The sequence below is a fragment of the Centroberyx gerrardi genome, chromosome 11, assembly GCF_048128805.1.
Source record: "Centroberyx gerrardi isolate f3 chromosome 11, fCenGer3.hap1.cur.20231027, whole genome shotgun sequence".
Classification (NCBI taxonomy): Eukaryota; Metazoa; Chordata; class Actinopteri; order Beryciformes; family Berycidae; genus Centroberyx; species Centroberyx gerrardi.
Window position 1 is genome coordinate 6,460,249 of NC_136007.1, and position 27,055 is coordinate 6,487,303.

The 27,055-nt window shown below is 40.0% G+C and overlaps 1 protein-coding gene across 3 annotated transcripts; it reads left to right on the plus strand.

The window, feature by feature from the left end:
- The first annotated feature begins 3,882 nt into the window (after positions 1-3,882).
- macroh2a1 (macroH2A.1 histone) lies at positions 3,883-25,742 on the plus strand. 3 transcript variants are annotated; one of them, XM_078286438.1, is made up of 9 exons: positions 3,883-3,967; positions 6,446-6,651; positions 8,425-8,531; positions 9,929-10,120; positions 12,206-12,313; positions 14,999-15,098; positions 18,645-18,734; positions 22,669-22,843; positions 24,028-25,742. In XM_078286438.1, the coding sequence occupies exons 2-9, from the start codon at positions 6,480-6,482 to the stop codon at positions 24,191-24,193; spliced, it is 1,110 nt and encodes a 369-aa protein (XP_078142564.1). In that variant the 5' UTR covers positions 3,883-3,967; positions 6,446-6,479; the 3' UTR covers positions 24,194-25,742. The 3 variants fall into 3 exon arrangements, with proteins under 3 accessions (XP_078142564.1, XP_071760993.1, XP_071760994.1); XM_071904892.2 differs by lacking the exon at positions 14,999-15,098 and adding an exon at positions 16,828-16,918; XM_071904893.2 differs by lacking the exon at positions 14,999-15,098 and adding an exon at positions 16,828-16,906.
- Positions 25,743-27,055: the final 1,313 nt, after the last annotated feature.

The following is a 27,055-nucleotide window of genomic DNA, read 5'->3' on the forward strand; positions in this document are numbered from 1 at the left end:
AGCAAGAGTGCTAGACTTCCTCCGCTCTTACCTCTTGCCTTGTTTTTGAGCTGCCATTCAGTAAATGTTTCTATCCAAAGCTCTAACAGTACCGTGAGTAGACACATTTTTGGCCTTGGTGGTCCCACTGGGAATTGAATCCCAGCATTACTGCCATGCTACCAAAGAGTTATACAGTACAGGTTACCCCACCCACACACACACACACACACACACACACACACATACACACACACACATACCCTACCCTCTGCTTGTTCATGTTACAGAACAGAGAGACGTCTCCTTCACCTTTCACTTCACTCCCCCTGACCCTCAGATAACCTGCAGGCTTGTCTTGTCTGCTGTGGTTCCACTATCAGTGATTATTAGCTTACAGAAGGTAATTTAACGCTAACCATTACGTAAAGAACTGGGGAAGAGGTTTGCCAACAAAAAAACAAAAAAAATAGATCTGGTTTAGTCCCAAATTACATAAATTTCTTCTTCAACTACTGAAGGTGGGGAGATAACAGTGGAAATCTACAGCATGATCAAAATAGTCTTCCTTATTAGCCCACAGTTTTTCATTTTGTTGTTTTCATGTAAGTAATAGTGAAATTAAACTATTCCTCATTTTAATGGGGACCCTCTGGTAATCCCTGAATCCCCTGGAGGCCTGCAGACCTTTCATTGTATACTGTATAGGCCTGCGACAGGCAGCCTTTCATATTTCTTTTATATTATGAAAGAATCTTGATATAATATTATTAAGGAAACAATTGACAATTCATATTCATATTCATATTCCTACCTAAACATTACTGGGCCACTGTGTTGTTTTAAAGGTGTCAAACATAAAGTTTTTTTTTTTCTGTTGGATTGTTGTTACTTACTAAATACCCCATAACATGAAACATATGTTATAGATTATGGCAGGTTCCACTTCTATGATGAGGGTGTATAAGACAAACACTTTGATTTATACATTACTAATCAACACCAAATGTAGTTAATAAAGCTGCAAGTTCCACCAATTTGCCTCTTGAACCATCCTAGTCTGCCAGATTGACTATTTATAATCACATAATTATGTATTTGGTCATAACTCTGTGGTTGTTTGTCCAATCATCGATTTTATAGGCCACACACTTCAAATCCATTTTAAGATCATCCAATAGAGGGAGCCACAAATGCCCCAAAACTGATATCTCAGTCTGTGTGAGCAGAAGTGATGACATTTGACATGCATGCTGCTGGACCAAATATGGCTGTGCTTGGTCTGTGAGACTGCGGTCTATCACATAATGAGCTCCAACTGGGTTTCCACGATTACTGTGAAACTTGGTGTAATCTTCAGAGATAATTCTATGGATCAAAGCAATGAAAATAATTTGCTTAGAAAAAATCTGGCATACAGTATCTCACAAATGGAGGCCAAAAAGTGGCACTTTGAATGCTTGCACAGTTAAAATGATGGATGCACGCTGAACATTTTTATGGGACAATGTCTATTACTGTGAAACTTGCTATGACTGGAAAAACTTCAACATTGACATACCCATGTCATTTGATCCTTGAAAAGAATAATTTGTTAACCTTTCCATATAAGCTTCAACTCTGGAATCACCACTTTTGGTTTAATTCCTATTTTATTCTGCATTATACGAGATCTGATTCATAAATTACAGGGAATCATTAAAATTTAATCCAATATAAGTATAGAGGATGATTGCATACAAATCCAGGCTACTGAATGCTACAATTAAAAACAGAGTATTTACATCTATCAAATGTCAATGATTAGATTAGTACTAGTTGTTTTAATGCACAGCTCAGGTCTGACCTCCAGTGTGAAGCTGCTGTCATTGCATCAGTGCTGTTGGATTTTGGCACACATCTGTCACTGGCACATGCAGTTCCCTCGACAGACTGGGGGGAGTACAGGCCGGATTGCCTTTGGATTTAAATAAACGATGACCCATTTTGTGGTGCGTGTGCTGATTCAGGATTGGAGTTCACTCACATTTGCTCTCAGTGGAGCCAAGCGGCTGCTCAGCTGCCCAGTGGGAGTACAATATCGCCTGAAAGGAAATGCCCTGACATGCCCTGTCTGGTTTTTTTTTATTTTTTATTTTTTATTCCAATTCATTCAAATCATGGAGTTGAGTTTCTTCAAAATTTGAATATAAAAAGAATAACACTTTCATCATCCCTTAGAGTTAATCTTGTCATTATCAAATTAATTGTGGTTTCTATTTACGTTTTAAACTGATTGGGTTTAATCTGAATTAACCATCGCCCTGGTGTCTGTAGTATGTAACAGTGATTTCTCCTAAGAATATTCTAATGTATGACGACATGAGATTCAGCAAATTAAAGAGTTGATGGGCTGAAGTTATCTCAAATTTCCCATAACCTACAACAAGCGTGCCCAAATTGTATCAGACCAGCAGCCAAATGGGGCTTGACTCAAACTCCAAAGGTTTATACAGATAAGATGCAGATAAGATCATTCAATCACAACCGCTATAGTCAAATGAAATCACAATACCCCTGTCCACAGATTTAGGATCTGAGCTGCTGGAGACCCAAGATGGAGGAGCGTTACAGATGAGCAGAAACCAACATCAATATCCAGTCAAGAAGGGGCGTGTTGGACCAGAGAAGTCAACTCACTAAAACCATAAGGTGTGGCAAAGTTACCTAAACTTTCCGAGGACAAAGTAGAGCAATGACTGATGACTGTCAAGTTACTCTTATTGTGTCAATGTGACAAATTATTAGTAGAATACCAAACTGTTTTGCACAGCTTAGAGGAAACATTGGACCTGAATGCCTCTCTGATGTGACTTTTTTTAACGTTATGGCTTCCAAATAAATGTCTTGCAACTTTTACTTGATCTTCACTCTCCTTTATAACTACTAACTTTAAAACTACAAGATCAGATTTGGAGTTACTTATACGCTAAAGTATGTCACGTGCCACACCTTGCCATACCCAACTGACAGCCATGTGTCGCACATATAGTAGGTGGAGGCCATTAACACAATGGCAACTATGCTGCAACACTGCAATCCTATATGAAAACGTGCTCTAATAATGTGAGCCATTTCTAGTGTATGTGCATTTGTGTTGCTTAGGCAAATACTGTAGCTGGGGCCGCCCTGAGCACCACAGATGAATGAATAAGTGACACTTTTGAAAGGAGTTAATTATAGGGAGATAAAGGTGAAGTTTGCCCAATTGCTGGCACGCTGAAGCTATTCCTTACACCTTTAAAATCAATTGGATTCAATCAAGTTAGGATTGAAAGGTCAACTGATTCATGATGTAGGCTGCTTGTGTTGCTTGTTTGACTAATTTCATGTTGTTGTTGTCACTTATTTTGGTTGTTCCCTGTTTTTATTTATTTATTTATTTACTTACTTAATTTTATTATGTTTGGTCTCAAACACACTTTTTTTTTTTTTTATTGTTACTGCTGATGTTGTGATATGTCCTAATTGCAGTCATTTTTATTATTGTAATTCCAGGGAAAGCCCGCCTCTTTATAAGCCTACATGGCTTCTGACCTCTCCTGCACAATAACCACATTTCTTTTTTTCTCTCCTTCATACCACTTTTTGTTATATTTTGTGCAAATGAATAAACTCAGGATAGGCTGCAGGCTGCAGTAAAAAAGGCCATTTCAGAAGAATGTAGCCTGGTGTAAGCTTAGTATATCTGGCAGCAGTATTGATATATCATGTGCTCAGTTAGTCAATGTGAAGGCCGTGACAGTATAAGGTGTGTGTTGAGGGTAAAGATCACAGCAGCTTTATCTCTCCAATAGTTGCATCGCTCCGCACACATGGCAACGGCAGCGCTGGCTCGCTCCAATATTTAGCTCGCTGTGGATTGTGGGAGTCGAGGACACTGCCCAGGCTTGTTACCGGGGGGCTGCCTGCCACACAGGACCGGAGACATATTGCTGAGCCCTGTTCTGTAAGTAATCCACCGGGTTTGGTTAACGTCGTGTCGGGTCGGGTTCCGTTGCCTCGGGTTGCGCGAGTCTGTCTCCGTTTTCCCGACGGAGCCGTTAAGGTTGCCATGTCGTGTTTTTCTGGCATGGAGGCCGAGACCGGAGACCGAGGGAGCGGGCAGCTGCCGGGGCTCCGCCGCCGCTCTGCCGCGGTTTAATCCCGAGGAAAACTCGCTGACCGACCAGGAAAATGTCGTTAGGTCGCCTGACAGCTTCGGTTTACAGCGGGGTTTATTCTGCCGACGTGCAGATACAGTAAATGTACCTGTGCGCGTCATCTAGCGGGCTGTTCACATGCGGAAATGGTAGTCTTGTCTTGTCAGTGGCCAGCTGCTGAAGAAATGCCCAGTGTGTGTTTTAACCCACCTATACACCTGGCTGAGGAGCTGCTGCAGATGTTGCAGGGAAACTGCGAGCTTTTATCTCTCGGTCAATAACGTTGTAATTGCTACAGTTAGGCTCTATGTGACATGGCGTGTGTTTTTCAAAAAGGGGGGGAAAAAATTGGGTTGTTGGGGTAATCGATGCAACAAGAATGGCAATAAAGCAGGTTTAGGAAATAGCCTGGCCTACCGTGGGGCTAATTGATTACCAATACAGCTAATTGGTGTATAGGCCTATGGTTCAATACAATTTGATTTTATTTTAGTGCATTTTTACATGGTGTATGGAATTATTCATAGGCTTGACTTGAATTCTTATGAAGGCTTAACCTAATAAATCATTGCTATGCGCTTACTCTGTAATAATTTCCATGATGTCAGCACTGTTTGTTAATTGAGTAGGTTAATAAAATATCTGTTTGGGTTCTTATGAATCTTATAGGAGCGGTGACCAGATGCCAACATGCCTCTTAAACGCATGTGATATTCAAATTGTTCTTTTGCCTGAGAGTAATCTGGAAAAACAAACAAACAAAAACAAAAAACAGGTGAAACTGGATTACATAGCTTGGATCTGGAGTAATTATCACACCATTATGCTAAATTAATGGGAGTCATGGGGTAAAGCAACATATTCCATGTCCTCAGCCACTTTGGGTCAGTCAACAACAACAACACTTTGTTTGATGTTTTATGAGAATCATTTTTTTTCTCCAAATTTCCTCGTGGTTGTCCCGTTGGCTCCTATTTATCTGATGTTTTATGTCTGTTACCAGAGAGCCAAACTGCTCTGGTTTCACATGGTTTTTACACTACTTTCATAGAGCCATCTGAATACCTCATGCAGAAAAATAAAACCAGGGAAATGGACACATTCACAGGAACATTGATTTATGTATACTGTGCCTGTAAAAATAGACTCACATCAGATACTTAGTGGGACTCCAGGCTCATTAAAGCACATGTAAAACAATAGGAATAGATACACAACCCATTCTAGACCACGAGGCAGTGTATGTTAAGAAATGCTGACGTTATATACAGTAATATCCAAATTTAAAACAGAGGTGGTAGTCGTTGCATCCAGAGGATTTCTTATGAAAGCAGAGAATGAACTGCAGGAGATCTTGAAAGAGTGTATTTTGTCGTCTCATGCCCAAGAGTCTGGGGAGTAATATTATAGTTAGGGCTGCTCATTAGAATATGATACCTACTGTATCAGCACTGTACCAATCTTTTATATCAAATTTAAGGTATCGAAGGGTAGCAAAGCTTCAAAATGTTGGATTCTTACAATAAGAATGCAACATGTCTTTTTGCACTTTTTATTGAGGAATTCAATTTAGTTTGGTCTGATACTGTTTAGAAAAAAGTAGATGGCATATCTTAATGTCACACAGAAAGGAATTTACTCACATAATTAAAAGAAAGGCATCGAAATATAATAATTTTAGAGTCTTACAGATCATTTTTTTCTTAGTTTAAAGCTGTACTAGGCAACTTTGCATATTTGTGGCCCTCAAATGGCAGCGAGAGGCAACTGTTTGAAAGTTTTGAACTTCCAATACCCAGAAATCCTGTTAGGTGACGTCAGTAAACTGCACACTAAACTCGCTAATGTTTACCAACCGGCCGGTTTGTGATGTTTTTATACCAAAGGAAAACAAAGAGACGAGAGAGGAAAAGATCTAATGTTGATGAGTCCAGCTTTCTCTGGACGGAGCGTGGCTCACTGTTGAGGAGACAGATTGTATTTTGCTCTTAAAGTTAGATATGTCACTTCCTGTGGTGGATAATTGTACATACCTGACAGCAGAATTTAATTTGGGCAAAACGTGCAAGTCTATGGCGTTCCAGTTAAGAGGTGATGGAAGACCCACATTGTGTAATACAGGTGTATTTTCACATGAAAATCTTGCCTAGTGCAGCTTTAAGGATTAAAGTCACTCTTAACGTACCCAGTAGTTGCCGCTCATTCTGTATTAGATCAAAATTCTGAGAAGGAAAAAAAGTAATATCCAAATGTGTTCATGGATGTTCTTTGCTGTGTCCCGGCAGATCCTAACACTGGTAGCGGAGCGGAATCGGCAACATGTCCAGCCGAGGAGGAAAGAAGAAGACGACCAAGACGTCCAGGTCTACCAAGGCCGGGGTCATCTTCCCCGTGGGACGCATGCTGCGCTACATCAAGAGGGGCCTGCCCAAGTACCGCATCGGGGTGGGAGCGCCTGTCTACATGGCCGCTGTCCTGGAGTACCTTACTGGTGAGACTGGATTGGATTTATTTTGGGTAAAATATTTGCATCTGCGCGTATTTGAACACAGAAGATAACATATAGAAGACATTTTTTAATCCAGAGAAAGTTTGCAGAGTGGCATGCTCTCCCACTGAGCAAGTTTACGTTGATTAGCCATTTAAAAGATGTCTAATTGGGTATAGACGTCTATGCTAAAATGAGGCTACATAGGGTTTACGTCTACGTCTCAGACTACGTCTTCTGGGGTGAATGACAAAAATAAAGCATTATCTTGTACTTCTCTGGTGCATATTTTTCATATTTACAGTTTATGCATTGTTTAAATATGTAATAATGTATTTTGGTCTAAAACGGAGTCATACATTGCCAAAAAGATCCTGGGTTATATGAGAGCTAAGCATAAACACAAGGTTGTAATGACGTCTAGTGCTCAGTGGGCTTTTTCAGCAGCATCCTGCCTCACGCTCATTCATTTTCACTCACTCACTCCTGGGAGCTGAGCGGTCCAACTGCAGTCTTGTACTGTTGGCCGCTGAGCAGCTTTTCTCACAAGGGCACTTTGACTGTGTAGTTGTTAAGGGATCTGAGAGCATTAGTTACTTCAGGGTGTCTGCTGGTCTTTAAAAAGCCAGAAAAAGCCTTAAATCATCCAAAATTATGGTATTTAAAAGTAGTAAATGTCTTAAGTACAGTTTCAGAGGTCTCAGTTTTATCACCGTGTAATGACAGGGTCGTTTTTTTTCAAGTTTTATTTTTTCTAGGTTTCATTTCGATGCAAATATGAAACTAGAGGTATTGACAGATTCTCTATATTCAGTGATATCTAGTCAAAGCAGAGGTGGAAAGTAAGGCGAACAAAATGAGGCAAATGCCATGAATTGTGTAGTTTTGTGGGATGCACATTTTAATTTTCATATTTCAAATTTTTTTATGCATTATTACATTATTTGCACTTAGAGTTTGCAGTAAGTTTGTTCCACATGACTCTTTAATTAAGATTAATACACAACAGGGTTTATAGAACATGCCAAACATCTTGTTTTCGTCGCATATGCTTTAATAACCAAAGTTTGACATATCCCTAAATAATTAGGTTCCTGTTGTCCTTTTTCTTATACTGCACATTTATAGTTCTAGCACTGTCATTAGCTATGTTCAGTCATTATTGGGCTGTTTTTGACATATTTTTTAAGTTTACTTTGGTGGTTAAATTGGTTTTAAGTTCCAGATTGCATTAAAAAGGTCTCAAAAACTTTTAAATTTGGCTTTCTGAAACATGCAGACATTCTGTACTTATTCCGAGTGTGGTCCCTAGTGGGGAAAAAAGAGTGAGATATGACAATTGTGGAGAGTGCTGAGGGAACTCTTGTTTGAAGCCATATTTCCAGAGGTTTCTCAGTTCATTTATCACCTAATTGCCTGGTATTTGCTTGAGAGTTGCTTGGTTACATTTGAAGGCATACTTACACATCGAATCCATTAGGAGACATTAGATTCCCTCTGTTCTCATATGCGTATAAATTCATTCTTACTCTACACTGACTGTACAAAATATTAGCACCACATGAAAGCTACGAGCCTCAATTGAGTTCACCTATTAAATCGACTTCAGTCACGAAGGGGAGGGGAGCTAACGTGTGAAAAGATTTGTAAGCCTTGGAAGACATGGATTGTCCACAACGAGGTGCAACTCAATACTGTGGTCATACTATTTTCTGAACTCTGTATGCATTACAACAGTTATTGATGAAATCATCTTATATATATTTTTTTCTATAGCTGAGATCCTGGAGTTGGCAGGTAATGCAGCCAGGGACAACAAGAAGGGCCGCGTCACGCCGCGACACATCCTGCTGGCCATCGCTAACGATGAGGAGCTGAACCAGGTCAGTTGTTGTACAGAGATCTAAAAACATAATTTTAGACAGTCTTCATTCATGTAAACTGGACACTAGCAGGCACTTTGTATTCATTAGTTCAATATGCCCTGAGTTTCCTGATCCACTACTTAAATGGAGATGAAACGGACAGAAAATGCCTCTCTCCTCCCACTCCCCAATTTTGAAAAAGTTGTGGGTGACAATAGGATAGGAAATGATAACACGTCATCATTTTAAGAATATTTTTTCCACCACTAGTTGGTGCCAAAAAGCCGAGATTTGCACATAAAATCCAGGAAGACAATATTAAGCGATGAATGGATGGATGTGTTTCATCAGAAAATTGCCCTGAACATTGATTAACAGCTGAAAAAAGTAAGTTTAGGGTTTCACCCCCCCTTAAAAAGGATCCAGAGTTAGTGGATTTCCTACTAAAAGTTGTGTTACTTTACAGTAACACAGTCAGTATATTGAACCATCAGTGTAAGCATGACTGCTTCTGCTTTTTTATGCATCTCTATATGGAACATCGAGTCAGGATTTGTTATTGATCGAATGTGTCTCTCCCCTAGGCTGGATCCAACTCCATGGATCATTTATTTTCTCTTGTAGTCACTCTTTAACAACACAACCATTTGAATTTTGCTATTTGGTTTTGCATAGCTGTCTTTGGGGGCTGCTTTAATGAATTAAAAGTCACTTAAATGAATGGTATTTCAATCCTCAACCTTGAATGCTATTCAAGAACCAGGAACAAAGAATTGCTTTATTCATGTGGGTACCTGTAAAAAAACAGACTAACAGTGTCCAGCCCACAAATTGGTGAGCCCAATCCCATTGCTCAGTGCCTGTATAGTCAAACAGTGAAGCCACTGCCAGTTCCACAAATCATGAAATTCAAATTGTCACATGTTTAACTACAAGGCACTCGGCAGAGCGCAAGCCTATGCTGAACAATTCTCCAACTTGCAAAGCTGCAGCCTCCGGGACGGTTTATGTTTCCTAATTTTTGTCTTCTGGGTTTGATTTTCCAAGAAAATAACATGTGAATGTAACACTGTCTAGCAGCTGACTTGGAAGTCCTGGATGTTGGACCTTCCCACCAGCACATGAATGCAGCATCAAAGTTATGGCAAAAAAACGATGATCATCTATTGGTGGAAATCCCAGATCTGGATCACCACCAGAATCTATCTCAAATTGGGCCAAGGGCTATCTGTCTACCAAATTGGTTTGTTACTTTTTGAGATATCCTGCTAACAAACAGACAGGCATGAAAACATAACCTCCTTCCAAATTCATTGGCAGAGATGATTAATGAATATGAGTGGGAACCGAACACTGTTCCAGACTGTGCTGGACCCAGACAACTGAAGTCTCCTACTCTGTCTCTTCTGTCTCAGTTGCTGAAAGGAGTGACCATCGCAGCGGGCGGAGTCCTGCCCAACATCCATCCAGAGCTGCTGGCCAAGAAGAGAGGGGCAAAGGGCAAACTGGAGACACCCGTCACACCCGCCCCCGAAAAGAAACCCAAGTCAGCCAAGAAACCGGTGACCAAGAAACTCAGCGGGAAAAAGGGAGGAGGAAAGGCTAAGGTATGGCATCAGCTGAACAGGCATGTTTTGAGCGGTTTATTCAAACGTTTTTCGAACGTTTACTCCTTTGGTTAATTTGGGCAGGTGAGAACAACGTCATTCAAACTTGGGTGGCACCAAATAACAGCACCAAGATGCTTGAAAATGCGAGTCGCGGTCCTCTTCCAAGAGAACTGCGGTGCGGTTCACTAGGGGTGATAACGTAATCCAAACCCCAAAACACAAGGGTTTATGGGTATTAATGGGATGAATGCTGTTGCTTGGAAGCATGGCATAACAAAATGAACCAAGGGCAAACTGCAGTCTGGACTGATGCTCATATTCAGTTATTTCTTCATGTCTTCACAACTGCTAAAGTTACAGGGACTGGAATTTGATTTATTTTGAAAGTTCCTGGCCTAAGAGCAGCATTATGTAAGCTTGCGTTTATTTCACGTAATTTTAAGGCATTTCTGCTTTTATCAGACAGTAGGCAGTGCAGGGTGACAGGTAAAATCAAGAGTGGCATCATTCAACAAACGTCATGAACCAGATTCAAACTAATGACATAGTATACACTTTAGGTTGTTTAGCTGCCAGGACCCTGTGTTTATAATTTGGTTCGTTTTTCTGTCAAGTTCATGTTCAGAGTTCATGGGGATTTTGTACCTTTTTAGATATAATTTACTGTCACACTCAGTGTGAGATGCAGTGTGCTCAGATTGGCTCAAATTGACTTCAGAAAGTCAGGAATTACCACAGATTGCATCATATTGCAGATATGGATAGTTGCTTCTCTGCAATTCATGAATTCTGTTGCCGAATCGAACCTGATGCTGTTCTGCATTTATTTCTCTGAATTTATGTATTTTCAGTGTTTTCATCAAATCGTTCGACTTAATCCCAGTGTCATTTTCATTATTTGTTGTGATTTAAAATGTCTCTTGAAGAAGAAGCGATGATGAATTTTGATTGCTGTTAACTTTTTATAGCAATGGGGGGCAACATTTCAGCAGTGGGGTTCCATCTTGTGTCATGGTAAATTAATGAAATGATTAGTTAAAAAAAACAAAAACAGTCAATTCATTACACCTTATTTGAGACAATACTTGAAATACCAAAAAGTGAAATACTATTGAGTTGTAGTAATATGTCTCTAAATACAACATTGTACAAAATACAACACTGGGGAAATATGGGCAGCAGGGTGGTGTGGTGAGTAGGGAAATCGCCCTGCAACTGGAAAACCCGGGTTTAAGCCTCTCATCAGCAATCAACCACCCTGCTGAAGAGTCCTTGAGCACCTTAGTCGAGTCCAAGTCAATTCCAAAACCAGATCCAGTCAAGTTCAGCTCAAGACCAGGTCCAAAGAGGGTCAAAACCAAGTTAAGACTGAAATAAAAGCAAGTCGAGTCCTATTCAAACCATGATCAAAATGGGCAAGAAACATTACGGATGGACAGAGATGTACAGTAGATCTATCTGCAGAAGCTCTGTGACCTTCAACATCCAACTCATCCATGCTTAGGAATTGCATAGAATTCCTTGCATAGAAGTTTGAGAAGTTTTGAGTTAGTTTAGTTAGGCAGGAAAAAGTTGAGTCAACATCCAATAGTGGCCGAGACCAAGACGGTAACACTTTATTTGGATAGTCCATGGTGATACTCAACTATCAGGCGATTTAAAAAGTAGATGTTCAACAAAGTGCCACTTGCCTATTGGTGCATTTCGACAGAGTATGTAACCCTCACCCTGACCCTATTTCTAACATTGACCCCAACCCTAAGATTAACCCTAGCCCAGACATTGAATATCTATGGACTACATTTCACACAATTATGAATATCACTTGAAACTCAGTAGACTTTTTAGGGACACATTATAGTCACGTGATAGGAAGTTGAGTATTAACATTGGACTATCCAAATGTGTGACCACAAGTAGTCTCAAAATCAGACTCAAACCTGAGATTGCACTAGAGTACCACCGCCCTGCTACCAGCTCCAGAGCCGCTGTTCTGTCGCTGTCGCATTAATCAAGTGTCACATGATCATACGGCTATCATTTGGCTCATGGATAATGAGACTGATGGTTGTGTCTCCACAGAAACAGGGTGAGGTGAGCAAGGCGGCGTCAGCAGACAGCACCACAGAGGGAACTCCAGCCGACAGCTTCACTGTTCTCTCCACCAAGAGCCTCTTCCTGGGTCAAAAGGTCAGTTTTCTGTTAACTCGCTACTATACAAACCCTAGACGGGTGTAAGCTAACTATCTAAGTTGAGTTGAGTCAGTTATTGATTGATTGAAGTAAGGTATGCATTGATAACCCATTCCAGGCTACAATTAGGTTTAAAAAAAAAAATCACCAATACTAGCCCCTCCACCAGCTCATTGCTATACTAACACTAGACAGGCCTGTACTAACTACTTGAATTACTTTTACTGAGGGATTCACTGATACTTATGCAGGCTAAAATAGATTTTCAGAGGATTCCCTCATGCTAAAATGCAATGCCAAGGGCAATGTGTAATATATAAAAAATCAAAGGAAAGTCTTAAAGACTTAATTTTGTGTCTTTCTCAATGATAATGATAATGATCTTAGATATCTATTGTAGAAAAAAAAATGATCGTCATATTTTATTAAGGACCCCAAATCTAATGGTCTGAGCCTGTATTGTCCAGTAAAAGTAATGATCAGATCAGTGCTCAGTATCTCTCTCAGAATATATACACAGTTTTCTTAGTTTCTCTGTAGTTTAATCAGTTTGCTCTCCTTGTGCCTCTTACAACGTTACTGATAAGACACAAAAACAAATATCTTTTTGCCCCGCCACAGGTCTTCTAGGGGCCAACCACTTAAAAGTAATACACTGTACAAGTGTGTAAGCCTTAGGTCCATCTTCCTAATATTGAGTTCCACCTCATTTTGTGCAGTCCATTTTAAAAACCTGTCTCCTATCTTTGATCTGCATCTCCCCTTCATGACTGAGACAGATTTAATAGGTGAATAGGTGAAGAGCAGGTGTTTCTGATATTTTGTACAGTCAGTGTAAATTTCCAATATGCTGTACTTCCTAAAAATTCTTCTATACTTGCCTGTACTTCAAATCAGGGCTTAGAGTGCAGTACAAGAGAGCAGTGTACTAAGTTTGAATTGTAAAAGTACAGTAGCAACATCCATGAATGCTATGGGAACTGCATGTGTATCTTGGATTTGTTAGCCTCCCTGGCTTTGGCCCTGCTGTAATAACAATCATCTGCTTTTGTGCCCTATTGTGAGTTTATTTGCTGCTGATGTCACTGCATACTTTGGTCTAACGTGCATTCACCATCTAATATACTAATAGGTATACTAATATGCTAATTAATACTAGCTAATTAATAAAGGCTGCTGCATTAGTACACATATGGAATTGGGAGAATAGCCCATATTGTTTGGCTTAAATAGTCTGAGAAGTTTTATATAATACAGGTTGAGTTTGTGGTTAATGCACAATAACACAGACCCCTGTTTTGGATTCTTTGATGAACAGCCTTTGCTTGCTTTCCTCATCAATGAATACCTGTTATTTTTATTGAGGAACGTCAGAAAACATCACATGCTGCTGCGTATGCAAATACAACTTGTTTTTGACTTGAATTTTTGTAAAACGTTTATAGCCCTTTATACATTTCTATATGGATTTAAAAGCCTGAAATCCAAATTGAATTATGCAATGTTTCAAACACATACTGTATTGGTTTATGGGCATTTCTATAAAATGTTACAATATTTTACGCATTTCTAGATGGATTACATAGATTGAAATCCAACTTGAACTAATTTAATTGGGTCAGTTATTGTATTTGGATGCTCTCCAGTTGTAAAAGGGCACAGTACTCAATCAAATAGTTGTTGAAATCAATGGAAGATAATGAATCAAATGAATGCAATTAACCTCCCACTGGTTAGGAAAATGAACCCATGAATAGAAAACCGAGTATTTTGCTATTTTATAGTCTAATTACTGTAACTGCACAGTCCCTCCCCCTAGATTTTCCCTCATGGATTATTCAATCTCTGTCACACACTGAAGATCACTATTCTGCTCCACACTTTGTCTTGGGGTGATCTTGGCATTTTCTTATCAAGTCTAAAAGTGGTTGTATCAATTGAACTGGGATAACAGGTGACTAATGAATCTTAAACTCTGAAATACTAACAAGGATGTTGCCAGTCCATTTGAAATTCTTACCATTAAAAGGATACCTTGACATTTTGAATTTTTAGGTTTTTGTTTTGGTCAAGACATTCACATTTGTCCTACAGTCTTCATAAAATTCCAAGAATTGTTGGCATTCCTTATCGAAACTGTGGGATACAGCTAGCCATAAGCCAACTAAAATTTAGTATCAGACAAATCTAATTCACCAAGTACAATTAATATGCTGGAATTTGTCTTGGTGCACAGACATATACACAACTTGCTGTACACAGTAACAGTGTTTACTGACGTGATCAACAGGACTAAAGGAACAGTGCAAGACATACTGTATAATAGATATTAAACTGTACATATGACTCTGCACAGAGACAGTAGGCTGTACATATCACTCTATATTCAGACAGTAAATTGTACGTATCACTCCACTCAGGTACGTTCAGCATTCAGTCACTATGTTCATTCAAGCAGCTTGGTAGTCAGTATGGTCGCAACTGTAGAGCAGGTAGGCTGAGTGTCCAGTTTTGTAATAGACCAAAAGTCAAGGTATCCCTTTAAGTTGTGGTGTGAATCTTTTTTTAATGGCTTTGCTTCCTCCCTCCTTCCTTCTTGCCCCCCCTCCCCCTCCCTCCTCGGCATGCCCCCCCCCCCCCCCCCCCCCCCCCTCGCTCTCCCTGCCTCCTCCCCCTCCGCAGCTCAACCTTATCCACAGCGAGGTCAGTAACTTGGCTGGCTTTGACGTGGAGGGGGTCATCAACCCCACCAATGCTGAACTTGAACTTAAAGATGATCTAGGTGAGCCCCCCCTCCCCCCCTACCCCCCCTCTGGTCTTGGTGGGGTTTTGGGGAAAAAAAAAATCCTTGAAAGCTCAACAACTTGACGACCTCTCCTAAGTTAAATCTGCAATAAATTAGATGCAAAAACTTACAGAGGTGTACCAACAAATCTTGCTGGATAATGAAATTGATTAGCAGTCTTCTAAAGTGACTGCTTGTTCACACTGCGAGCAACTTGGTTGATGTGTCGCTCTGTTCTGACTGATTGTGAGTGGTGCGAGAGAATCTGATTACATCTATGTAGCGGTCTGCAGCTACAATGTTACGTCAAGTCAACATCGCTAGCTAGCGAGCGAGCGCTAATTAGATAGCATTAATCGTAAATATACAGAAAAAACTCAAATTACGTCAGAGTTCATCATCGACCCCAATGAAGGACGCAACCGTTCTCCAAGCATTGTTTTTTAGACATTGACGCTGCCATCTTTAAAATACAAGTTTTAGGGAACTGGGAAGCTTTGAATGTCCATTTTGCACTAGGCGGAACTATTGCTCACGAAACAAAATCACATCAGTAGGGAATCAAGGAACCATGGAAATCTCACTGGCTTTCGATGGCAGATGACTGCGAAAAGTTCAGCCGTGGCCAACTTTTCTCAGCCGACAAACTTGTTGACTGTCCACACATTGTCTTGAGTTTCCCCGGTCACTCAGCTCTGCAGGAAATAAATGGACTTCCGTTGCTCGCAGTATGAATACATGGTGAGGGTCCCAGGTGACTGGCCTGCTCTGTGGCTGAGCCTGCCCTCTGACCTCTTAGTGGAGGGGCAGCAGAAAGACTAATTTTATCTTGAGGATCAATGGAATATCATAAATAATATATAACTCTTGGTAGTAGAACAAGGGTTTCTGTGGAGACATTCAAGGATTTTATCAAAGCCCCTCAGAGCAGCTCTGCCTATCATATAGATATTTTAAGGTACACTCCAGGTTGCCCCCTTACAGTTGGCTACCAGATCTCATAATGCTTTGGATAGGCATTAAAGCAAAAGTCAAATTAATTGCATGGCATGTTTATGAGATATCTGGGCCAGGTGAAGCCTTCTGAATCACTTTAATTGACAAAGTACAATAAACGTACAGGCATTTGCCTTGTTGCTGCTCCAGAGACACATTGAAATAGAACAATAATTCACCATGGCAGCCAGAAAACTGACATGCAAATCCGTTAGCTGCTCACTGCAGCCGTACTGTAAGGTTGGTGGCCTGGAGTGTGATCATAAAATTCCCGGTTCTTCTTAATGCTCATGGGCGCTTTTCCAGAATACAGGATTATGCAATTAGCCAGACAACTGAAAAAATGTGGTTGTCTTGATGTCCTAATTTGTATCTGTAAAAATAAAATGTGAATATTGGGCTATGCACTCTTTTTTTATTGAAGAGTATCAACAAAAAATTCATGGTAGTTTGATTAGTTCCATGAAAGTTAGTCTGGCTTTCTGTGCAATCCTGCTTCGTAATTGGATAATCTGACCCGCCATGTTCCCAGTTGCCTCCTTTTTTCCTGTGACGTCATCAGCCAATAAGGAGCGCGTTCACCTCTCTATCTCTTTACTTCCTCTCTTTCTCTTTCATTCTTTTTTTTGTTTCTCTTCTTCTTCTCGTCTTTCCCCCATCTTGTTACATCACTCACTGTGTCTTTACCACCATGTTGTTTGCCTGTTGTTGTCGTTGTCGTTGTCTGTAGTTGCAAGTTGTCCAAGCCGACATTTCCATCGTGGATAGCGACGCTGTCGTTCACCCGACCAACTCCTCCCTCTATACAGGTGGTGAAGTAGGTAAAGGAACCATTGACACCACCGAGACCACGACTGCCTGTGTTTTCTCCCTCTGTATATCCCAGATAGCCTGCATTGTAGTCAATGGACAAAAGTCACAACAGCATTGCATTTTCTATTTTTACATTTTGACTGATGCTGTTTGATATACAGTAGAGTGACTTGCAATACATGGGAACCTCTAATGGTGAAGGCGGGTATTGAACCCGTTACCCCACTACACTTACATGCTCCATTGTGATATTTATGCCATTTGGTGGAAACTGTCATCCAAAGCACCATACAGTACCATGAGTATATGGCACCAAAGATCAGCCAATAGAAGATGGCAATTGCAATAGCTTGCTTTTAACCACTAGATAGAAGCAAACCCACAAAAGTGGACTAGGGTTTAGTTACTATTTAAACATTTCATGCTCTCCAACTATTAATTCCAAACTGTTGAACTGTTGGTAGTCATGTGGAAGACGCAGTCCTAACTGAAATATGAGGTACACATAACGGCATTTCTGTAATCGGGAAACCACGCTGCTTGTTGCTTTGTTTCACTCGACTGCAATGTGGGCAATCTGGGAGCCGCTTTGTTTCTTGCAACCCCAATCCCCCTGACTGTGCTGTCTGTTCAGCTAGTTAATGAGAATGTCCACCATGTTTCTATCGCAAACGAGACAAATTTATTTCTTGAGGGTTCAGATTCAAATTCTTGAGGGTTGATCAATGTGCATATGTCATTGAGAAGTTTTCTTTTAATGACAATAAATGTTTTTTTAACCACTAATTACTATACAGCAAGCTGTTGCACTACAAAGACCAGATTCATTATGTTATATTTGTTTGTTTGGATTGGCTATTACTCTGTTGCTTGAAATAATTGGAAGAGCCGGTTTTTACTAACTTTTCTTTTAAAGGCTGACATTAACTGTAATTATTGTGTTTTTCTTGCCTGCTTGTTTTTCATGTTATTGTAGCCAGAACACTCATATTTTTGGCTCTGCTGGACTCGGATCATCTACCTCCTCTCTGGTCTTCTGTGTGGCTTCCCTCTTTAGCTTTGATAAATAAATTTGAAACAGTGTGATCAATGTGGAGTGATTTCCTTTTGCAATTAAAATAAACAGGAAGAGAGCATAGTTAAATTTGCTTTCCCAGCGCCCCAAACCGCATTTCATTCGGCCACATACATTTTAGAAACTTTAGATATATTCATTTAGATTCTTAAAGAGTCTGTTTTACTTTAAATGTTTATGAAAACAATGTAAACAAAGCTTTTATAGCCTCAAGAAATATGAGGCTCATCTTTAGCTGTCTTGTACTGTCAGTGTTTGAATCAGAAACTCTTGTAATTTAATTTGAGGGTGAAAGAGCCAGTATGGGAAGACAGAGGGAAGCAGTTAGGGACTGAGGCTTTAATACAGTAGTTTAACTGACTCAGAATGAGTCATTTGGAGAATACCAGCTTTGCATGCTTTGTATGCTTTGTATGTGAGACTTAAATGAAATAACTCTTACCCGCCTTAATGCTGTGTGGGAGGCGGATGCTCAGATTCAGAGAGCGGCCAGGTGAAATGAGTTGCAGCATCGTTGTCTGCTTGCCTACCTGTCTGTCTTCATGTCTGCCTGCATGACCATCGCCCCTCCTCTCTCTCTGCCTGTCTGTCTGTCTGTCTGTCTGTCTGTCTACAGTACATGGGGATTTAATCACCCCAGTCCTCTCTTCCACCTACAGGTGGCGCTCTGGAAAAGAAGGGAGGGAAGGAGTTCACTGAAGCGATACAGGAGCTCAAGAAGAAAAACGGCCCTCTAGAGGTGGCTGGCGGTAAGTTTACATGGTGGAATATTATTATCCACCTCAACCAATGTTGCTTTTTCTAAACCTTTTGTGCAGAGGTCATTTTTTTTGTGTTATTGGTCATAAATATGCAATAGACATTTGTCCTGCTGTAAATACTAGGTGGGGGGAGAAATCTACAGAGTTCTGCTTGAAGCGGATTGACTTTTGCTTTGCTGCATCAGATGAATTTTCCTCTCAAGTTGAAAAAATGGAACTAGAATGAATGCCTCTTCACCTCAATTCAAGCCTCTAGAGCGAAGTTGCGTTCATCTCCTTCCATTGACTTTCCATGCATTCGCACTGCTTCTAATTTCTTTTTACATTCTGTCTCAACGTAGGGTTAGGCACAGCCCAAAGCGATAATAAACTGGTATGACTTATTTCCATTGTAGTCATTAAATGATTTGGAAAGTGCATATTGATACACTCAAGCACACTGGTTGCACCACCCAGCTCATATGACAGTGATGTCAGTGTGTCCTGTAAATCTCTGACCACACACACACACACACACATACAAACACAGCTAGGACAGGGCTTGGTCATTTTGGCCGCTCCTTCCACATGCAGCACATGATGTCAGAACACTGTCGTAAGGATAAGCTCTTATGCAGAGTGGACATGCACTTCATCAACACACAGGTTTCACAGAGCCCCTCTCACACACACACACACACCCTTTCACTCCCTCCCTCTGTCTTTTTCACCCACTCATTTCCCACTCTGTCTCCCTTTCATTCACTAATTGTTAGGCTTGTACCAATATAGCAGGACAATATTGGCCTTTGATTAAGTATTGGATATCAGCCAGTCAGTGTCGTTCACCTTCAATATGATGGAGGTACCTCCGTCATTAAATGATACTTTCTTTGCACATTTTAGTTACTCATTTAATTGTTCAATTATGCTTATGTAAATTGATTCCTCATTTAAGACCAAATGTATCCCAGAGTTTTGTCATCCTTTTCCATCCTGCCAAGAATAAAATTCTGGTGGGGAAATAATACTGAATAAAGACCAGGAAATGGTGCGCACAACTAAAAAAAAGTTAAAATGTCTTCAGAATATATCTTAGACTGACTGCAAGGTCCAACAGATGCACAGAATACTTGTAATGGCATGAAAATCTAATTTAAAGACATTTAATTTAGGCATAAAATGTCTTCTGTAGAAAACTTCAGTCTAAAAGTATAGGCATCGACCCTCAAAAACTGTATTGGTCAAACCCTACTGATTTTATCCCCCTCTCGCACAGGTACACTCACACTTTTATCACGCACATCCTGCCAAGAATAAAATTCTGGTGGGGAAATAATACTGAATAAAGACCAGGAAATGGTGCGCACAACTAAAAAAAAGTTAAAATGTCTTCAGAATATATCTTAGACTGACTGCAAGGTCCAACAGATGCACAGAATACTTGTAATGGCATGAAAATCTAATTTAAAGACATTTAATTTAGGCATAAAATGTCTTCTGTAGAAAACTTCAGTCTAAAAGTATAGGCATCGACCCTCAAAAACTGTATTGGTCAAACCCTACTGATTTTATCCCCCTCTCGCACAGGTACACTCACACTTTTATCACGCACACATGCTCTCACACTTGAATCTTTCACTCTCTGTGTCTCATTCACCCACTCTGTCTGTTCCTTCTCACTCATCATCCCTCTCTTTCTCTCTTTCTCACTCGTTCTCTGTCTCTCTCATTATTCATCACCCCCACACCCCACATCCCACATACCATCCCCTCTCTCTCACACTCAGCCAAGTTAACTCCGCATCCTAATCCAGCTCTCTGTGTGGAGCTCATAAGTAGATTACCAGGTGACTGAACACCAAGCCATGCAGAGCCTGTCAGGGATTCTGGGGATCTGGATCGGCTTGAGCGCCAAATCGCCATCCTGACCAGACCTGGTTCAAAACAGTTGTCGAATAAGTTCTTCAGTGTGTTTAAAAAAAAAAAAAAAAGTACTTGTTCAACCTTACTTTGCAAGCAGGCTTCCCACTTTCAAGGCTGAGCAGGTGCCGGGAAAGTGAGATAAAGTGCTTATCAAGTCAAACATAGTAGTTGAATACATTTTTTTATTAATATTTCAAAAAGCAGGTTGAGAGAGCTTTAGTGTACTTTGCAAAACATGGCTCATTTATAAGACAAAAAACACCACAGCAATGAGTGCAAATTTGAAACGAGGAACTTGCAGATTACCACTTTTAAAGATGGAGTTTCTGCTTTGTTTTCTTCTGTTCTGTTCTGTTCTGTTCTGTTCTGTTCTACATCCTCACTCCAGAACGTTTACATACTGTTCCTCACTCCAATACATTTACATGCTGTTCCTCTCTTCCAAACCATAAAACAGCTTGAACTTTGCAGGCAGTCATGAAAACGGTAATCATCGTCTACACACTTTCCTCACGACAAGATCACACATGCGGTCTGACTAGCTCTCACTCTCCTGTCTGAAGTCTCTCCATCTCTCTGTGCCATCTGGAAATCAGCTTTGTCCTCGACTTTGAGTCTGTTATCCAGTCCGGTCCAGTCACACGCTAGCTGTGGGCTAATGAACTATGACTGGAGGCTTTCTCACTTCACAGCGTCAAGGGCTTTGGCTGAGTTACAGTGTCTTACAGCAGGCGGTTTGATGGAAGACGAAACTAGATGTTTGAACTCCAGAGACCAACCATGTTTTTCAAATACGTCCAGAAATAGTCTCCTCTCCTCTCCTCTCCTCTCCTCTCCTCTCCTCTCCTCTCCTCTCCTCTCCAGCTGTCTGGAGAAGTGATTTCTCCAGCCCACCTCTGTATAATACCCTGGTCAAACCGTATTAAGCTCTTGGAGTTTTCCTACTTTTTTTTTTTCTTCTTTCCACAAAGCAAAGTGTTCTTTCAGCAGCTCGGGTCGTCCCAATGCAACTGCTGGCTTTTCAGTTCTGACAAAACTGGTTAATCAAATTGTTTTTAGTGGATGTGATGAATAGAAATCCAGCCAACAACGGCGACGTGCAGGACGGCCGCCATGTTCATCAACCCAAACAAAACATACACAAAATTTGTCAGAGTATAATATTTTGGCATGGTAAAAAAATCATCGTAACAGCTTTGGAAGCTCTTTTGAACTGATATCAGTAAGATATTTAAGGTCCCGATTTCACAAAACGATGCAGGTAGCAGCTGAACTACTACAGACGTCGTTTTAACTAATACGCTACAGTATATTTACACTGGATTTCAACATTGGTGCAGACTGTTGCATCAACATCTATTCAACGTCAAAATGTTTGCTCGGAGTGTTTAAAAGGGGACAACGACCCCACATGTTTTCACACTAGTTTATTCTAGCGATATTTGGTCTTAAAATTACATCTTTAGATATACGTCATCCAGTTTATTGAAGCTAACTCGCTACAGATGCTTCCAGCCTCAATTTATGCCTTTTAACATTACAAAGTGATGAATATTGACGATTTTACAGCTTGTAGACTGTGGCAACAGTTCAAGGTAGGTGTTTTGATTTGGTTCACTGAAGATCTCACAAATACCCGATTAATGTAGGAATCTGCAAGCGGGGAACGAGTGTGTACAATAATAGCATGTTTTTCCCCACTTAACCTTGCTTTTCTGTGTATTTACAGAGAATGCAACTTGTGATGCTGAAAAGAATGCTAGTAATCCTCTCATTCTCACTTCCCAGCTTCCTTTTCTACCTTTACTTTTTCACCATTTCTTTCGTCTAACCTTTCTTTTATTCAAGTCAGTTTCTCCGCTTTCTTCCCTCCTTCCTTCTCTGCTCTCTGTCTCCATCCTTATTTACTCTCTCCCTCTGTTCACTTTCTCTATCCCCTTCTCCCTCCTCCCTCACCTGTTTTCTCTCCTTGTGTTTCTCCTCTTCTCTAACCGTTCTTCTTCTCTCCATCCCTCAGCTGTGTTGACCTCTGGCTACGGTTTGCCTGCTAAGTACGTCATCCACTGTAACAGTCCAGGCTGGGGCTCCGACAAGTGTGAGGAGATGCTGGACAAGACGGTGAAGAACTGCCTGGCCTTGGCCGACGAGAAGAAACTCAAGTCGGTGGCCTTCCCCTCCATTGGTAGTGGGAGGTATGGAAAACACACACACAAACACACACACACACACACATATATACTCAAACATCCAGGCCTGACATATAGTAGAATATTATACGAGGGAGAAGAAGAACGTTTATTTGTATAGCACTTATCAATAACAGACTTACAAAGTGCTTCACATAAAACTAAAAAAGAAAAATAGCAAAAATAAAATCAGTAGACAGAATGAAAGTAGAGAAATTAGACACTACCTGCATGGCCTTGTACAGTTTATAGTATTCCCTGCAGTATTCTCTCCTTAACAACAAGCCTCCTACACACTCTTCAGATTGACATTGTACAATATAATTATCTGCTGAGAGTAATGTGATTATGTGAAGCATTGAATCGCTAATTATCAATCTACCCGCTGCCGCTCTAAATGAAAGGAAATGTTTTACATCTGGAAACATGAACTACAGCTTTGGAACGGCTTCAGTAACAAAGCAACAAAACATGGTCTTATGGTTCTATTGATTCCAGTACGTTATTAAATCGCTTTGGTAATATTTATGAAACCATTACTGTCCAATTTTTTTTTCATTGTTTTCAAGATACATCTTCATATCGCTTGTATACTATAGTCAGTTGTAGTAGGCATTTTCAGTAAACTTGGAAGGAACATTATGAAATTAAATCCCAGTAGAATGCCATATGATTGGACACATCATATGGCTATGGATGTTAAAATTTCATTATCCACTGTGATTAATTTGTTTATATCTTTTTTTGTCTACATACTGTGTAAAGCAAATATAGCGAGTGCTATGCAATATGAACTTTGCCATAATAACTATCCGTTTGCTCGTTTCCCAGTAAAGACTTCCCCAAATGAAAAGACTTAATTTATTGTTTTGTTTTTTTGTTTGTTTTTGTTTGTTTTCCGAGGACTCTTATTGTGCTATATAGAAAGAGAGTCAATATGCCATTTTACACATTATCTAGTTACCTAGAATTAACAAAAGATTGCTATGTTTTTCTTCTTTGCCATTAAAGTTTGCAAGTTAGCTAACTTGCGCTCTAAAAAAATTGTGGTTCTTTGGCTCCACCCATTAAGGTTTACCAATTAAATTATGTCTGCTCCAGAGAAGCTGTACCTCTGAAAAAGTGTCTCCAGTTTTTGACATCATTTCACAAAAGTGTCCCATGTACTTGTATTGTGTACTCTCTCTCAGGAATGGCTTCCCCAAGCAGACGGCTGCCCAGCTGATCCTGAAGGCCATCTCCAGCTACTTTGTGGCCACCATGTCTTCCACCATCAAGACCGTCTACTTTGTGCTGTTTGACAGCGAGAGCATAGGGATCTATGTGCAGGAGATGGCCAAGCTGGAAACGAGCTAAAAGAGTTTGCCTCCTTGTCCCCTTTCTTCCAATCATACCCCTTTCCCCACCCGACCCCCCCGACCCCCCCCCCCACCCCACCCCCCACCCCCACATCCCCTGCCTGGGTAAAGGCTGGTTTGGGATTTTTTTTTTTTTTCCTGCAAGAAAATAGGAAGGATGTTTACCAGTGATTTGTTTAAAAAAAACACAAAAAAGAAGGATCTTTATTAAGGCCGGGAACTTGTTTTGCATTATGTTTGTATTTTTCCTATATTTGTTATTATTTCTTATTTGAACTCTGGCGTTAAATGTAGAAATGCACTGTTTCTTCTGCAGTCCTTCAGTACAAACAGTGTCACATAAAAGATATCCATTGAGTGAGATAACTCGCTTTTAAAAGATATAATTTTCATTATATACAAAAGATGTTATCAGATAGCTAATCCTCAATTACAAGGCTTCCGGAGAAGTCAGATGAATACGGGTTAATGCATGTAATAGCAGCAAAGATAGCTATCCTCTTCCTTTTGAACTCAAAAACACAAGACAATTATTTCAGTGTATTATTTTTGGAATCGATTCTGCTTTTTGGAACATCTCTCTTGTTGATAGTACTGTATACTGAAAAGTTAAAGAAGAAAGAAAAGCTAAGTTTGCTATACTTTGGTCTTCAGGAGACTATTATAACGGAATATTGGAATGATTTTTGTTTTTGTGCTGTGTGTTGCAAAATCCTTTTGGTTTTTGCCTTTCTTCATACAGTGTGCTGCAGAGACCTTGAATTTCCAAAAAAAAAAAAATACTCCAGCAATTGGAAGAAGGGGTTAATTAATCTCATAAATTCCCATTATATATCTTATATCCTACATTTTACAATGTCACTAATCCTGGTACTAGAGTCATAAAACAATTTCAGTAAAAAATAATAATAACAATAATAATAATAATAATATATGTAATGATATAAAACGGTAGAACTGGAGATAAAAGGTTTTTGCAGGACACAAATGGTTTATATTGTGTGTTCCTGTCAATGTTTATATAGATGGAGTATTTGTGAAATGTTATAGTAAAATATTGGACTGTAACATAGATTTTTATTTTCTATTTTAATTTTCACACTAATTCTAAAGGCACAGGCGATTTGGAAAAAAAAAAAATTCGAAGAGATTGTTTTTGCGTGTTTTTGTCTTTGTTAAGCCATAAACCAACGCAATTGTATTCATTTTGCTGGAAGGAGTGGCGCTCTACTGTTGCTATGGTTTCTGTCTCCCAGCTACCACTAGATGGCTCTCTATAACCAAGAATTGAAGTTTCATCACAGCCATTTCCTGTGCCGGAGTAACCCCTTTAATGAGGAGGGCTACACAGACATTGGTTGATTTGAGTTGGATTTGAATTGGGATCAACGGACGTACACGAGAAACCTGATTGCTCTGCTGCATTTGGACTTTTCAATAACTTTCTTATGATAAATGTAAAATGCTTTCTAAAGAATTGCTACAATTGATGATTATACACAAGGTCTGTACACAGTCCGGTAATAAAATGCCTTTCAAAACATGGACTTCTTCCTGTTGAAATTATGAGATCATTTTGTATTTCATGCAGACTCTTAGGACACTGCCAGAAACTGTGCACCTCATAAAAAAAAATAAGTCTGGGTTCCTCAAAATGTGTGGAAAATGCATGTGTGCCAGTGTAAAGTTTTATTGTAAGAGAGAACTTCATTGTCCCCACTGGGAAACGTGTGTGTGTGTGTGTGTGTGTGTGGGGGGGGGGGGTCTTGAATGTAATAATAAATCCATCTCCGCTGTATTGAAATGAGTATAATGCAGAGTGTTGCAGAACAAATGGCAGATGGATGATGCAACATTTTTGATTTGATTTGATTGAGAGCCACACTCAGCTCAAGTATCCCACATACAGTTATGTCCTCTAGCCCAGTGGTTCTCAATGTGGGGTCCGGGGACCTCCAGGGGGTCCGTAGCAAACTGATGAATTATTAAGCTTCACCATTATTTAATTTACAAAAAGTTAACGCAATTAGAGAATGTAGAAGAATGACTGTTTTGATCATAGTCTGTTATGTCATGGAATTCTGGACAAAATCATATCTAACAATAAAAATATTGTCAGATTTGGGTCAGAGAGAAGAAATCTCATCAAGTAGGGGTCTGTGGCCCTAATGTGGACTGCATTAGGATCCTTGATATGAAAAAGGTTGAGAATCACTGCTCTAGCCTACCAAGCCGGTGTGTGTGTGTGTGTGTTTGTTGTATTTCTCTACTTATGAGGATAGAAAGATGAGGAAAATCCTCCAAAGTGAGGACATTTTGGCCGGTCTCACTTCTGTAAGGAGCTATTATAGGGTTAGGGCTTGGTTTTAGGGTTAAGGTTAGACTCAGATTAGGTTTGGCATGGAGTGGAGAGGGTTAAAGGTGTATTAATTAAAATGTTTACTGACCCATAGCACATAATGACCATGATATATGTGCGCGGAGGTTGATAGAGTTGTTGATCTGTACCGATGACTCAACGATTACTTTGCCAGTGCTTCGATTTCTGGCAATCTCCCTTCACCTACGCACATTTTCAACTGCTGAAAGGTGGAAACACACAAACAACTGGCATTGCAACACATTCTGTTGTTTGGCCGAAAGAGCAAAGGAAAAGACACTATTTTGCATTGTGAGATATTACCTTTACATTAGATGTTTCTGTTGGATCTCTGCTCTAATTTGCTATCTTACTTTTATATTTCTGTCCATTACAGGCCACCGTAAGCGGTGCCAGATACCTGTTCATGTTGCATCTCTTTGGTCGCCGATAGAAGTTGATGAAAGTTATAAATGACTTAATGCCCCTTTAAGGTTAGTG